Here is a 15451-nt window from a genome sequence, read left to right on the forward strand (position 1 = left end):
CTACCACTACCAACTATCTTGATTTCCAAATAGAGAATTTCTTGCTGTCTCAGTTATTTATTTATTTAGTTAGTTAGTTAGTTACGTGTTCCATTGATCAATGGCATGGAAAAACTGTTATGATGAGGAACGTGTCAAATGCACAAGAAATGCGCACAGGTAACAAGGTTTTTTTTTATGTTATAGTGTTATACCTAAACATTTCTATTATCTATCCCATTCCCTTAAGTGGCACAAAATGCATATATTGTATCTCCAGATTTATTTACTCATATTCAAGAGTTCATCTATGGTATAGAAGGAGTTGTCAAGGAGGTATGATTTCAATATATTTTTGAAACTATTACTACTGTCTGTCAGACATGTTATTTCATCCGGTAATTTATCAAAAAAATTTCTAGCAGCACATTTTACCCCTTTCTGTGCCAAAGATGGGTTAAGTAAAAGATAGTGTATGTCTTTCTTTTTTCTGGTATTGTAATCATGAATGTCGGTGTTGATTTTAAACTGGTCCATGTTGCTGAGAAAAAATTTCATTACTGACTAAATGTACTGTGAAGCAGTTGTAAGAATTCATAACCTTTTAAACAGATGCCTACAAGATGTGCGACTATGGACCCCACACATTATTCTAACTACTTTCTTTTGAGCAGTGAATACCTTTTGCCTAATTGTTGAGTTGCCCCAGAATATTATTCTGTATGACATCAAAGAGTGGAAGTATGCAAAGTATGTTAGCTTACTAATTTCTACATCCTCAAAATTGGCAATTATTCTGATTGCAAAAGTTGGTGGACCTAGTCGCTTTAGGAGGTCCAAAATATGAATTTTCCAATTAAGATTCTCATCTATTTGTACACATCAGTCTATCCATTCTTTCAATCAAGTTTTACCATACATTTCGTTTGTTCCCAGTTAGTTCAGAATCTGTTCATTAGTTATCCAATTTATTCATCCAGTCTTCAGCAGTTTTCTGTAGTGTCACATTTCGAAATTTTCTATTCTCTTCTTGTCTGAATGCTTATCGTTTATATTTCATTTCCATTCCAGGCTACACTCTAGAATGATACATTGAGAAGGTCTTGCTAACACATAATTACATCCGCCTGTTAGCAGATTTCCTTTTTGGAACACTTTCCTTGCTATTGCCAGTTTACATTTTACTTCCTCTCTTCTTTGGCCATGGTTTACTTTGCTACCCAAACAGCAGAGAGGGAGATGCATGAAAAGCTACTGCTCTATGCATAACGTTTAAATTTATTACTTTGCCGCTACTAACTCCATTCGCAATAGATTTTGCAGACAGCGTCCACATCTGTCGCTGAATGTTCCTACCAAATTGTATCACATTACGACACATAGTTCAGGAGGTATGATGTCATATACATTAAGCACAAGGCCAGATGCTGCATGGATGGGCATGGATGCACAATTGTTAATAAATACGTAGGCAACACCGGGTTTCTCTTCTCGTGTTTCAGTAAAAATATAATACACTATAATCCTATCTCACTCCTTTCTGAACTACTGCTATCCTTTAATGTGCTTCGACTCTTAGAACTGCGGTTTGGTTTGCATACATTTTATTCAGATAATGCACAGTCTCGGCTTTTCTCTTTATTGAATATTAGTTTCTTGTGAAACACACAGATGTATCTATAAATACAATAAACCTGTAATGCCTTTAAAATAGATTTTTGTAATAAATAATCAATGTGTTAAATCCACCTGTTGCCATATGCAGTCACATCTACTCTGTTTACTGTTTTAAGGTAGTAGTATTCCAGGTTGTTGAGCCTTTACTTTCTTAATACACAATGAAATGCAGCATTACAGCTCATAACCTCACCAGCAATCAACCAGTTTGAAACGCCGACCGTGTTGCAAGTGCCTTCACTGTTTGTTGTCCTCGTATGTAACTTGTCGTTTATGAAAACAGATCGACAGCCGCGGCCGCTACGTGAGAGTTTCAGGCCGAGGTGAGAGTGTCTGCAGGAGCAAGCGCTTGTAGAGGTCGACGTCGAAGCGCTGCACGATGCGCACGTTCCTGGGGCTGAGCTCCCGGCTGTAGTCCACGAAGGCAGCGCCCCTGGCGAGCGCGCCCGACACCTCGACGGCGAGGCGGTAGCGGCCGCTGGCGGTGACGAGCGCCGGCCGCAGCAGCACGGCCGCCGCCACGGGGTCGCCGCTCAGCCACGGCGCCTCGTCCGACGCCTCCGCCGCCAGCTGCGCGCGTTCCGCCCTGTTCAGCAGCGACACGCGCTCACCGCCCACCGCTCCCAGCACACTCTTACGCCAGCCCTGCCAACGACCGAGCAAAATGTTCACTCTGTTACAATAGGGCACCGGGAATAGCTGCAAATTTTTTTAGATTTTTTTTTTCGAGAAAATTGTAGCGCTATTTTTATATGATTACTTCGTAATATGGCACCAGTACTGTACAGGATGCTTAGAAGTCTTTGCATCAGACGTGTGTGGGTGACAGATCACATAAAGGGGAACAACGTTTCCTAGACACTACAGTTGCAAAACTACTGTAGACTATCATAAGTCAGCGTAGACTACGGAAGTTTTCCTAGTAGCTTTTGTCAGTTCAGATCGTAACTGCATTACCTGTACGTTAGGTGTGTTGCATACCTATGGGGCGGTATCTCATTTAGATCACTTTGTCTGCACATGTGGTCAGTGCCCCCAGAAACCAGCAGCAGTGAAACAGTGAGGATATTTAAAGAGCTGCATTATTTAAAGAATATTTTTGTTCTACATAGCTATTCTGCTGTCTGTTCCTTAAAAATAAACAGTTTTTATATCAAAATTGAAACTTTCAGTATTCAATTCTAGTTTTATTCGAAAACTAAAGAAAAATACAGATTTATCTTATAGCACTAGAAAACGCATTTTTTCTTCAAAAGAGGTAGAATAAAAAAAACTGCAAAACAAAAACATATCACACATTTCTTCAGCACTTTGTCGAGCTTATATAAAATGTGTTTCTGTTATTCATAAACAACTTATTATTGTAGGAAACTCCTGCCTTTGATCGCTGATAAAGAACGTTCTATTGTCTTATATGTTTGTGTGTGAAAGCTGTACTTGCATCAACATTGGTAAAATCTCGTCATCTCAGGAGCGACGAATTCAATAAAAGAACGCCTACCGTCGGCAGGAAGTGTCGTGAGCGTTTTGTCTCTATTAGAGTTGCACTCTACCAAAACTACGGTTCGGTATTTTTGGTACAGTTCATAAATGTGGAAGTAAATAGTAGGATTACCTGTACTATTACATAAATTTACGTACTGTTACATAAATGCGTGGAAGTTAGGTGATCAACTAATTTTTATTACTTATAAAAAGCAAATTATATTTTTTAAGAATATAAACTACTCAATCGACTAACACACAACTTTATGCAGTTCTAATTATGTGCAGAACAAACAAACAAACAAAAAAGAAGCCGTCGGCTCCCAGTTTATTCATTTATGTTTTTTTCCCTACCAATACTATACTTAATCCTACCATTTACTTCGTCATTTATGTACGGTATCAAAACTAGTCTAACATAGCAAAACGTTCGCTGACACTTCCTGGCGACGTTCTGGGACGACGAGATTTTACCGAACTAGCAGCGTCTACTAATTAGGTGTACTGCATCTGCCTAGTACATGCTCCAGTAAATTGACAAAGTGATTTTCAACGAGAAAAAATTAAGAATGAGTGTCGCTAAGTGGAGAAAGATATTTTACAAACTCGGTTTGTCCCTTCCGCGCAGGGCAGGTGACTGGATTATGACAACATACACTGCGTAGCACCAATGCAGAATGCCTGCGCCCTGTGCCCTCAGGGGGATCACCAGTTGCAAAAGACATCTAGTGTCAGCGAATATTTTGTCTCTAAAAAAAAATTGTTTCCCATGACATGATCCACCATCCCCAGACTTCTGATGCAAGGACTTCGAGACACCCTCTCTATTCATCACATTTCCTGTTTCCTTTTGTTCTGCTATCAGAAATATCAAACACTTGATTCATTACGTCACAATGCATGTATAATTTTACAAGAAGCATTATAATTTAAATAAATTAGGTAGCAAATCCATTAATTTTCTTCACTTAATACTTGTGTCACGTCCTTGATTCTAAGAGAGAATGACAATTTGGCTGACTGAACCTACACGCAGAGTAATTGTAATCCCTTCGTGTTACGTGGGAATCGAACCTGGCTTCTCTACATGTCAAATACACTGTCATATGTCGGTTTTTATGTGTGGGGATTGGAGGAGCTCACATAGGACCAAACATAGCCAACAGGGTCGCCAGGGAACTACAATTAAAGTGTTACACTGTGAAACACCAATCTCATATTTATATAACTTACTTTGTTAATAATATAAAAGGGTATTAATTAGTGAAACTTTTATTACATTCGGAACTGTTATCCATCATCAGCACCAGTACGATGGGTGATCCCAGGGTGCGGATAATTCTTATATTCAGTAAAAATTAAAAAACAGCCTTGATCATATAACATATTTATTTAAAAATGCCGACCCGCTTCAATTTATTTTATACCAACATCAGACCATACTCCAACCGTGGCAGTCAGAGATGGCGACACAAAGCAGGAACTGCATGTGACACCCATGTTTCGTACATAAGAATCCTCCTCCATATCACGGTCTCCGCCTGCCATGTTTGTAGAATGGTCTAATGAAGGCCTGAAACAGATCACCATTTTTAAATAAATTTATTTATGTGGTGAAGACGGGTTTCTAAGTTTTGTTACATGTTGTTTGTAGATCACGGCTTTTCCATGTATGATTACAAAAATAACTCTTGTATTCGTTACGACATGGAAATAAACAGTCCTTAAATATCATCGTGAAGAATTTCTAACCAGAGAAAAAAACCATAGAAGATTACATTATTTCCGTTAAAGAGAATGGCAGCGTTGTAGAAGACTGTTCATGTATAGCAAATATTTTTAATAATTACTTGCTAAAAATAGGATAGAAAATTGGTGCAATTACCTAGGAAGAAAAAGGAAAGAAGTACGCCGAAGAAGCAGAGCAGAGGACTTTAGTGAAATTAAAATTAATTTCACCTCACCTTCTGAAATGACGAAGATCACCATGACTCCAGAAAGTAAAAGTTCAAAAGGGGTAGATGAAAGCTCCAATGAAACAGAAAACAGTTGTGGCCCTATAATACAGCGACAGAATTATTTATTGCATCACCAATTCTTACTTCATAACTTCGTGTTTGGCGGCTGTTTGCTTCAGGTTACAGCAGTCCACTGTTGTTAAATCATCGGTTACATATTATTGCGTTAATTGTTTCATTTTCTTTCACATCTTTCCAACAATATGCAGCTCCTTGTTGTCACTTACAATGAAGCAGTGTTCATACAGTCATTTTGTGCTGACACATTGAAGTGAAAAGATGGGTGGGGCAGTCGAATTAACGCCAAAGTATTACTTATTTCCATGTATATCAGTTTGTCTCAACACAAGAGAGATATCCTCTAAGATAGGTTTTGGTCAGGTCACAATTTAGAGGGTACTAAAAAATATAGGGCGAAAGGGGATGTTGATCATGAGAAAGGAAGAGGCAGAAGAAGGGCGTCTACAGTCGAACAAGATAGGTTGTTGAAAAGATTTTCTCTAGTGGATCGTCACCTGTCATCAACTGAACGCGTCACCTGTCATCAACTAAACGAAAGCGAGAGTTGGGAGAAATTTATGACGTCTCAGCATCCAACAGAACTGTTAGAAACAGACTGCTGGAAGCCGGATTCGATGCCTGTTTACCTAGAAAGGAGTCTTTACTGAAAAAAGCAATGCGACTACAGCAGCTGAAATGGGCATAACAACATGTGACATGGACGCCTGAGTTGTGGAACAGAGTAATGCCTTCAGATGAGTAAAAACTATAGTCTGGATGTCTCTGATGGCAAAGTGCCCGTGCATCGCAGAGTGGGTGAAGAGCTTTTGCCTTCGTATATAACATAAACAGTCAAACATCCAGCAGGACAGATGTTCTGGGGATGCAGTTCTACCCACGGAGTAGTTCGTTGGACTTCATAAATGGCAGCTTACGACCACAGTAGGAGACCTGTTTGGAGATTTTTCCAGTTGCATTTTCCAGGATTAGACTGCTCCTTGCCACAGAGCTTTGAAGGCAAGATCTGTGAACAACGTTTGTATCAAGCATGAAGCAGATATAGGATGTCAAATTAAACACCTTTCAGCCGTCAATTTTCAGCCTTCTTTTATTTGCCAGCCAGTTTCGACGTTTATTACGCCGTCGTCGCAGGTGATGGTTGATGGTGGAAGTGGCCACTGTAGCAAATATCTACTAATACCAGTATTGCTGGCCCCTGCTTCGGTCACAAGCGATGTAGATTATTCCTACACGTCAATCAGGGCCTGAAGATGCCGTAATAAACGCTGAAACTGGTTGTCAAATAAAAGAAGGCTCAAAACTGACTGCTGAAAGGTGTTTAATTTGACATCCTATATCGACCAGCCGAGTCCCGCAACCATCGCTAAAAAGATGAACATGCAGAAACATGAAGCAGTTATTGTTCCAACTTAATTATTACGCATTTCTACATGTAAGATAAAAACTTTCTATAGACAAAATGGAGTTTTCAATTTTATAATGACCTGGAAATAGCCCCAGCTTCAATCCCATTGAGAACTGTTGGAAAGTTAATAGCAAACACTATCGCTAAAAGGAAGTCTACTGGAAACTCTTGTGCATGTGTGGTTTCATGAACTGAGTTAGGAATACATTAAAAGTTAATTCCCTCTATGCATATATGGTGCAAAGTGGTGATTAAGGCACAAGGAGAATCGACCAAATATTAAATGGCAAAAGTGGATTCAGATGAGGTAACTGTGTGTGTACAACCACTAAGAACTATCAGTATTATGTCGTAAAATTAATATTCAGTGTTTCTTTTGAGATTAACTATCGTAGTTCAGAAGAAGAAACAAATCAGATGATATATGCAGTTTCTTCAGGAAGTGCAAAAACGTAAATAACTACTCATTTTACAGAAATAAATCAAGAGAATAAAATAAAATTTATAGAAATTATTGTGTATACTTGTTTGCTATAGAAACAGAGAGAAATCAAGCCAGTTTAACTAATATATTCAACAATTACAATAAAAGTATTAAGTTGTAGAAATGGATGCAATAAAATATTCTATTGCTGTATGTAATGCTCTTAGACACTTACGTATTACTTCAATGTCATCCGCCCCCGTAACGTTGCGGTAGCGTTACTGCCTACCTCGCAGCATGCCCAGGTTCGATTCCTGGCAGGGGCCTGGGTGTTTTGCGTCCTTAATCAGCATTGACTCGCAAGTCGCAGAAGTGGCGTCCACTAAAAACCCATTGCAATACGGCGGCCGAACTCCCCCGAATGGGGCTTCCCGGCCAACAATGCTATACGATCATTTCCATTACTTCATTGTCATGGTCTTCTACATCTACATCTACATTTATACTCCGCAAGCCACCCAACGGTGTGTGGCGGATGGCATTTTACGTGCCACTGTCATTACCTCCCTTTCCTGCTCCAGCCGTGTATGCTTCGCGGGAAGAACTAATGCCGGAAAGCCTCCATGCGCGCTCGAATCTCTCTAATTTTACATTCGTGATCTCCTCGGGAGGTATAAGTTGAGGGAAGCAATATATTCGGTACCTCATCCAGAAACGCACCCTCTCGAAACCTGGACAGCAAGCTACACCGCGATGCAGAGCGCGTCTCTTGCAGAGTCTGCCACTTGAGTTTGCTAAACATCTCCGTGACGCTATCACGCTTACCAAATAACCCTGTGACGAAACGCGCCGCTCTTCTTTGGATCTTCTCTATCTCCTGTGTCAACCTGACCTGGTACGGATCCCACACTGATGAACAGTACTCAAGTATAGTTCGAACGAGTATTTTGTAAGCCACCTCCTTTGTTGATGGACTACATTTTCTAAGGACTCTCCCAATGAATCTCAACCCGGCACCTGCCTTACCAACAATTAATTTTATATGATCATTCCACTTCAAATCGTTCCGCAAGCATACTCCCAGATATTTTACAGAAGTAACTGCTGCCAGTGTTTGTTCCGCTATCATATAATCATACAATAAAGGATCCTTCTTTCTATGTATTCGCAATACATTACATTTGTCTATGTTAAGGGTCAGTTGCCACTCCCTGCACCAAGTGCCTATCCGCTGCAGATCTTCCTGCATTTCGCTCCAATTTTCTAATGCTGCAACTTCTCTGTATACTACAGCATCATCCGCGAAAAGCCGCATGGAACTTCCGGCACTATCTACTAGGTCATTTACATATATTGCAAAAAGCAATGGTCCCATAACGCTCCCCTGAGGCACGCCAGAGGTTACTTTAACGTCTGTAGACGTCCCTCCATTGACAACAACATGCTGTGTTCTGTTTGCTAAAAACTCTTCAATCCAGCCACACAGCTGGTCAGATATTCCGTAGGTTCTTACTTTGTTTATCAGGCGACAGTGCGGTACTGTATCGAACGCCTTCCGGAGGTCAAGGAAAATGGCGTCTACCTGGGAGCCTGTATCTAATATTTTCTGGGTCTCATGAACAAATAAAGCGAGTTGGGTCTCACACGATCGGTGTTTCCGGAATCCATGTTGATTCCTACAGAGTAGATTCTGGGTTTCCAGAAATGGCATGATACGCTAGCAAAAAACATGTTCTAAAATTCTGCAACAGATTGATGTCAGAGATAGATGCCCATAGTTTTGGGCATTGCTCGACAACCCTTCTTGAAAACTGGAACTACCTGTGCTCTTTTCCAATCATTTGGAACCTTCCGTTCCTCTAGAGACTTGCGGTTCACGTCTGTTAGAAGGGGGCAAGTTCTTTCGAGTACTCTGTGTAGAATCGATTTGGTATCCCAACAGGTCCAGTGGACTTTCCTATGTTGAGCGATTTCAGTTCCTTTTCTATTCCTTGGACACTTATTTCGATGTCAGCCATTTTTTCGTTTGTGCGAGAATTTAGAGAAGGAACTGCAGTGCGGTCTTCCTCTGTGAAACAGCTTTGGAAAAAGGTGTTTAGTATTTCAGCTTTACGCTTGTCAACCTCTGTTTCAATGCCATTAGCATCCCAGAGTGTCTGGATATGCTGTTTCGATCCACTTACTGATTTAACATAAGACCAGAACTTCCTAGGATTTTCTGTCAAGTCGGTACATAGAATTTTACTTTCGAATTCACTGAACGCTTCACGCATAGCCCTCCTTACGCTAACTTGACATCGTTTAGCTTCTGTTTGTCTGAGAGGTTTTGGCTGCGTTTAAATTTGCAGTGAAGCTCTCTTTGCTTTCGCAGTAGTTTCCTAACTTTTTTGTTGAACCAGGGTGGGTTTTTCCCGTCCCTCAGTTTTACTCGGCACGTACCTGTCTAAAACGCATTTTACGATTGCCTTGAACTTTTTCCATAAACACTCAACATTGTCAGTGTCGGAACAGAAATTTTCGTTTTGATCTGTTAGGCAGTCTGAAAGCTGCCTCCTATTACTCTTGCTAAACAGATAAATCTTATCCCTTTTTTTATATTCCTATTTACTTCCATATTCAGGGATGCTGCAACTGATTCCCTGTTCTGCGCTTTCAGAGTCAAAATGTTCGGGTCTGTTTGTTATCAGTAGGTCCAAGATGTTATCTCCACGAGTCGGTTCTCTGTTTAATTGCTCGAGGTAATTTTCGGATAATGCACTTAGTATAATGTCATTCGATGTTCAGTCCCTACCACTCGTCCTAAACATCCGAATGTCCCAGTCTATATCTGGTAAATTGAAATCTCCACCTAAGACTATAACATGCTGAGGAAATTTATGTGAAATGTATTCCAGATTTTCTCTCAGTTGTTCTGCCACTAATGCTGCGGAGTCGGGAGGTCGGTAAAAGGAGCCAATTATTAACCCAGCTCGGTTGTTGAGTATAACCTCCACCCATAATAATTCTAAGGACTATCGACTTCTATTTCACTACAAGATAAACTACTACTAGCAGCGACAAACACGCCACCACCGGTTGCATGCAATCTATCCTTTCTAAACACCGTCTGTGCCTTTGTAAAAATTTCGGCAGAATTTATCTTTGGCTTCAGCCAGCTTTCCGTACCTATAACGATTTCAGCTTCGGTGCTTTCTATCAGCGCTTGAAATTCCGGTACTTTATCAATGCTGCTTCGACAGTTTACAATTACAATACCGATTGCTGCTTGTTCCCCGCAAGTCCTGACTTTGCCCCGCACCCTTTGAGGCTGTTGCCCTTTCTGCACTTGCCCGAGGCCATCTAACCTAAAAAACCGCCCAGTCCACGTCACACAACCCCTGCTACCCGTGTAGCCGCTTGCTGCGTGTAGCGGACTCCTGACCTATCCAGCGGAACCCGAAACCCCACCACCCTATGGCGCAAGTCGAGGAATCTGCAGCCCACACGGTCGCAGAACCGTCTCAGCCTCTGATTCAGACCCTCGACTCGGCTCTGTACCAAAGGTCCGCAGTCAGTCCTGTCGACGATGCTGCAGATGGTGAGCTCTGCTTTCATCCCGCTAGCGAGACTAGCAGTCTCCACCAAATCAGATAGCCGCCGGAAGCTAGAGAGGATTTCCTCCGATGCATAGCGACACACATCATTGGTGCCGACAGATTTAAATGGGCCATTGTTAGGGCTCTGTCTCGATAACTGCCGCCCAATGTCACTCCTTACATCGATTTGTAAACTTTTTGAGAAGGTAATGTGTTCCTGGGTTGTCACGGACCTATTTAGTAATAAGACACTTAGCCAGTTACAATTTCGATGTCAAAAGGGCCACTATACTGAGACAGATATTTGTATAGTTCATTGAGCACACATTAATATCATCAAATAATAAAATAAGACCAGTAGGGATTTCCAGTCACTTTCATTGTATCGATCATAATATCCAATTACAGAAGTTACGTTTTTATGGAAAACGTAGTTCAGCACATGCCTGGTTTAGTTCTTTAAGAAATAGTATTCAGAAAACTGCCTTAGGCTGCTCGGCTTATACAAAAGGGAAAGCCATATCATCTGCATACGGAAAAATTACAGTGAGAGTCCCACAGGGTTAGATCATTGGTTCATTACTGTTCTTTATTACTGAATCTAAAGGTAGAATTAGTCCTCTTTACGTATGGCACAAGCATTATTGTGAAGCTGAGCAAAGAAGCATCAACGGAAAGACTAGTAAATGACGTATGTTATAAAGTTGCTTTCTGCACAAGTGAACTAGCTTTAAACTTTGAAAAAACGCAGCTCATTCGACTTTGTACTGTCAAAAATATCCCACTGCATATTAACCTAGTATAGCAACAAGAAATAAATAAGAGGTAGAAAGTTCTAAGTTCTTAGCTAAGTGCATATTGCTGAGTACTTAAACTGAAAAGACCTACCGAAATAATTGAGATCGACTACCTTTGCCATAAAAGTAATTGTGAACTTTGGGAATATAGAATTAGTAAGTTAACACATTCTGCATATTGTGATTCACTAATGTCTAATCAGATAACATTATGGGGTGTTTCCTCGCTTTGGCGAAAAGTATTCACTGCGTGAAACATAGTAATGAGAGACTTGTGTGAGGTTTTTCACAGGTACTTCTTGAAAGAATAGTTTAAGAAGCTGGGAATATTTCAAACAGTTATATTCACAACACTAGAAGGCAAAATCATCTGTATTACTCTTTAATGAATCCAACTTGGACACAGAAAGAGATGAAACATGCAACCGTAAAGCTATTTGACAATCTATCCATAGAGTAATTCGTGAATAGAAACAATTAGTTGTTAAATGACCAGCATGTAACTATATATATATACCTGTATATATATATGAGTGTGTGTGTGTTCTATATTTGTTGTGTTGGCGCATTCCATGTCATAACATTTATGGTGAATGTTATCTATCGAATATGTAACTAACTGCCTGAAACACACACTGCATATTACTGAAGATACTGACTGAAAGCTGATATGAAAAGATATGTCTTCCCATTGTATCCCAGACATGTTTATATGACATGTGTGTGATAAATCAGGGGTATATCAAGCCAGTCATGGACCTGTGTATTCCCCAAGACGTTTTTGGTGTATATTGCTGTGTGGTCTCTTGCATTATCGTGCTGGAAAATTTTATTTTGTTCCCTGGTCATCATTTGTATGAGTACAGGGTTTACCACGCCTGTCAAATACTTCGAGCATTCGCCACCCTTCAATAATTACCAAATCATTTCTGTTGTAATATCCAAAATCTCCTAATACCAAGATTCTGGGAGTTGGTAAGGCATATATCTGGAGAATCTCTGCTTCTAGTGACTTCCCACCAGGTCATCTATGGACAGGTTGGTTGCTGGTCAGACCACTACAAATAAAATCGAAACTCATTGCTCTCCCAGTTGACTGACTCTACACCAAGCCTGTCTGTGTTTGTGCTACGGTGTCAGTAGTAGAGGATGCATAGCAAATCGAGGTCTCAGTCCTGCTTTCAGTAATCTGCTGCAACTGTGGTACAGATGATCAGCAAGTGCAGTACGATAGTTTAAGAGTTTCGAGTGGTTTCCATTTTTGTATTATATTTAATTTTCACGAATTACTGAAAAACTTGAAGGGAATGTTGAAGTACAGTTGTATTCAACTTGCTGTAGCTATGTGGAAATACGACTTGAATTAGATTTCAGGTGGCGGATGTTGAAATAGTAAACAATAATAAATAAATAATAAATTTGTACCCAACAGTTCGTGTTAACACGCTGCCTGTGACATCTGTCCGGATTTCAGTTGCTGACTTCCGTCAGTTCGTCAGAACCATTCGAACAATCCTACCATGTTCTCGTGGTGTAGCCCTAATGGAACGATCCACGCCTTCTCTTCTTGACACACTATTGTTCTGAGTCCATCTAGCCTCTCCGCAGTCCAGTGCTTACATAAAGAAACTGTATTACTACACAATACTCGTCTTAATCGACTTTTACGTAACGCGTGGCACAAATCATTTTACATAGCTGCCAACAAGAAAATGCACATTGCATTTGTATGGCAGCTGGACCAAAATTGTTGCAAGAATGGCACCTCATAACAATTAAGGCACTCTACAAAATTTGTCCACATTTAGGAGATATTTTCCTGGCCATCAGTCAGTCCTCATATTACGCGTGAGTCTTACATCGTGCGTCGCTAAGCCAGTGTCACTTGTGATGCGAACCGGCTTAACTACGATGTCCAGCGCGCAACAACAGTTCCGGATCACTGAGTGAATTCAGCAGTGGGTGCCGGTGCCATAATGTGCGCATAAGCACTCTGAGACAAAAAAAAAAGACGCACCACGAAGGAGTTATTCGAATGAAACGGAATTCGACAGATGTGACGTACATGTATAGACAAACAAAAAAGTACAGTTTCAGAAAAATAGGATGATATATTCAGGATAAAGAGATGCGCAAACTGAGCAAGTCAATAATGCGCTGGTCCACCTCTAGCCCTTATGTAAGCAGTTATTTAGCATGGCACTGATTGACAGAGCCATTTTTGATGTTCCCCTGAGGGATATCGTACAAATTCTCGCCTTGTATGGGCGGGAATTATCTTGCTGAAATGTAAGCCCAGAGTGGCTTGTCATCAAGGGCAACATAATGGTGCGTAAAATGTCGTCGAGGTGCCGCTGTACTGTAAGGGTGCCGCAGATGACAACCAAAGTAGTTCTGCTATGAAATGAAATTGGAGACGCCCCAGACAGTGGTCGGATCCTAGCCTGAATGTCGCCTGTCATACGGCCCGACAACCAGTAGTGATGGTCTGGGATACCATGCATTTCGTAGCTGAACCACTTTGGTTGCCATCTGCGGCGCCCTTATAGCACAGAAGTATGTCAACGATATTCTACGCTCCGTTTTGTTGACCTTAATGAAAAGCCGTCCTGGACTGATATTTCAGCAAGATAACGCCCGCCCGCACACAGCAAGAGTATCTACTGGTTGTTTTCGTTCTTGCCAAACCCGACCATGGCCATCAGTGTCGCGGAATCTCTCCCCAGATCAGAATTATGCGCAGGCCTATCGAAACATTTCGAGATTTTGACGATCTAATGCACCAGTTGGACAATATGGCACGATATCCCTCAGGTGAAGATTCAACAACTTCATCAGTCGACGCCAAGCCGAGTAACTGCTTGCATAGGGGTCAGAGGTGGACCAACGCATTATTGACTTCTCAGTTTGTGAAGCTCTTTCTCTTGAATAAATCGTCAAATTTTTCTGAAATTGTAATCTTAAGTTTGTCTGTACATGTGCATCACATCTACCGAATTCCGTCCCATTCGGTTAACTCCGCCGTTGTGCGTTGTTATTTTTATTTATTTGTCTTAGAGTGTACCTGGGCTGTCCCAAAGGCGGGATGACCACGCGCTATAGATTCATCCAACTGCGTTTTACACTTCTCTTACAGTTCTTTTATTTTGATTACAATATGAGCAGATACTACCTCGTCCTGATAATGCCAATGAGGAAGCCACAGGTAACAGCAAGTGATATAGGAAAAGATGGTCCATAAAACCCTAACTGGACATTCTTTCTACAATTCTTACTTCTTCTTTTTACAAAATAGATAAAGCTGATATTGCCGTCGTGCACACTGAATACTTGTGCAGTGTACAATACGGTAATCATTTATTTCCATTCCCATAAATAAGGATAACTTCGTTCTGTACATTATATTTTCAGGATATGTTTTTCAACAAATTCATATGATGTTTCCTATTTTGAGGAAGCTTTAACAAAAGTCTGTCGCTCGAAATATCGGCAGGTACTCACCATCGTTATGTGATTTCTGGAAAAAATTGTCTCCCAGGGGACTAACGTTATCGGTTTCTTTTCTGCGCTGGACGTGTTGTAAGTGTCGAAAATGAAACTCGCAGCCTCGGGGTCCATGTAAAAATTAAACTCAACTCCTGGCTTCACATTTCCAATCCCTGAATGAACGAATAAATAAATAAAGGCTAATTATTATATTCAAGGTGTTTAACCTATCAAAACAAACAATAGTAGTCTAGGAATGATATACAGAACCTTAGTGTGAGCATGACAAAACTGAAAACATGTTAGAAAGCTGGAAATCCACACATAACACGTACACCATAAAACTACTAACAATACAGTTCAAATATCTCTCGTCTTTTCACTTACCAATCCGTTCACAGTATTTCTTTGCCCAAGTCATAAGTAGTGAAAGACTGTCTATCAATTTCCCCACAGTTATATTTAATAAGAAATTAAGTATAAAAATTATGTTTCCCTTGCATCTTTCTCACCAAAATTAGTTTAAGTTCTGCAGTTGTACTAAGCAAATTGTTGTATGGTACTTTACCAATTTCTAATGTAAA

At 40.5% G+C, this 15451-nt stretch overlaps 1 protein-coding gene across 1 annotated transcript in view; it reads right to left on the bottom strand.

Moving 5' to 3' along the window:
• Positions 1-1956: 1956 nt before the first annotated feature.
• Positions 1957-15451, bottom strand: part of LOC124775766 (uncharacterized protein C1683.06c-like) — a 227114-nt gene continuing 213619 nt past the window's right edge. The window contains exons 7-8 of the mRNA XM_047250598.1: positions 14883-15040; positions 1957-2301 (exon numbers count right to left, since the gene is read on the bottom strand). Coding sequence (XP_047106554.1) covers positions 1957-2301; positions 14883-15040 — 503 coding nt within the window. The remainder of the gene's footprint in view (positions 2302-14882; positions 15041-15451) is intronic.

Source organism: Schistocerca piceifrons, chromosome 2 (genome assembly GCF_021461385.2).
Source record: "Schistocerca piceifrons isolate TAMUIC-IGC-003096 chromosome 2, iqSchPice1.1, whole genome shotgun sequence".
Classification (NCBI taxonomy): domain Eukaryota; kingdom Metazoa; phylum Arthropoda; class Insecta; order Orthoptera; family Acrididae; genus Schistocerca; species Schistocerca piceifrons.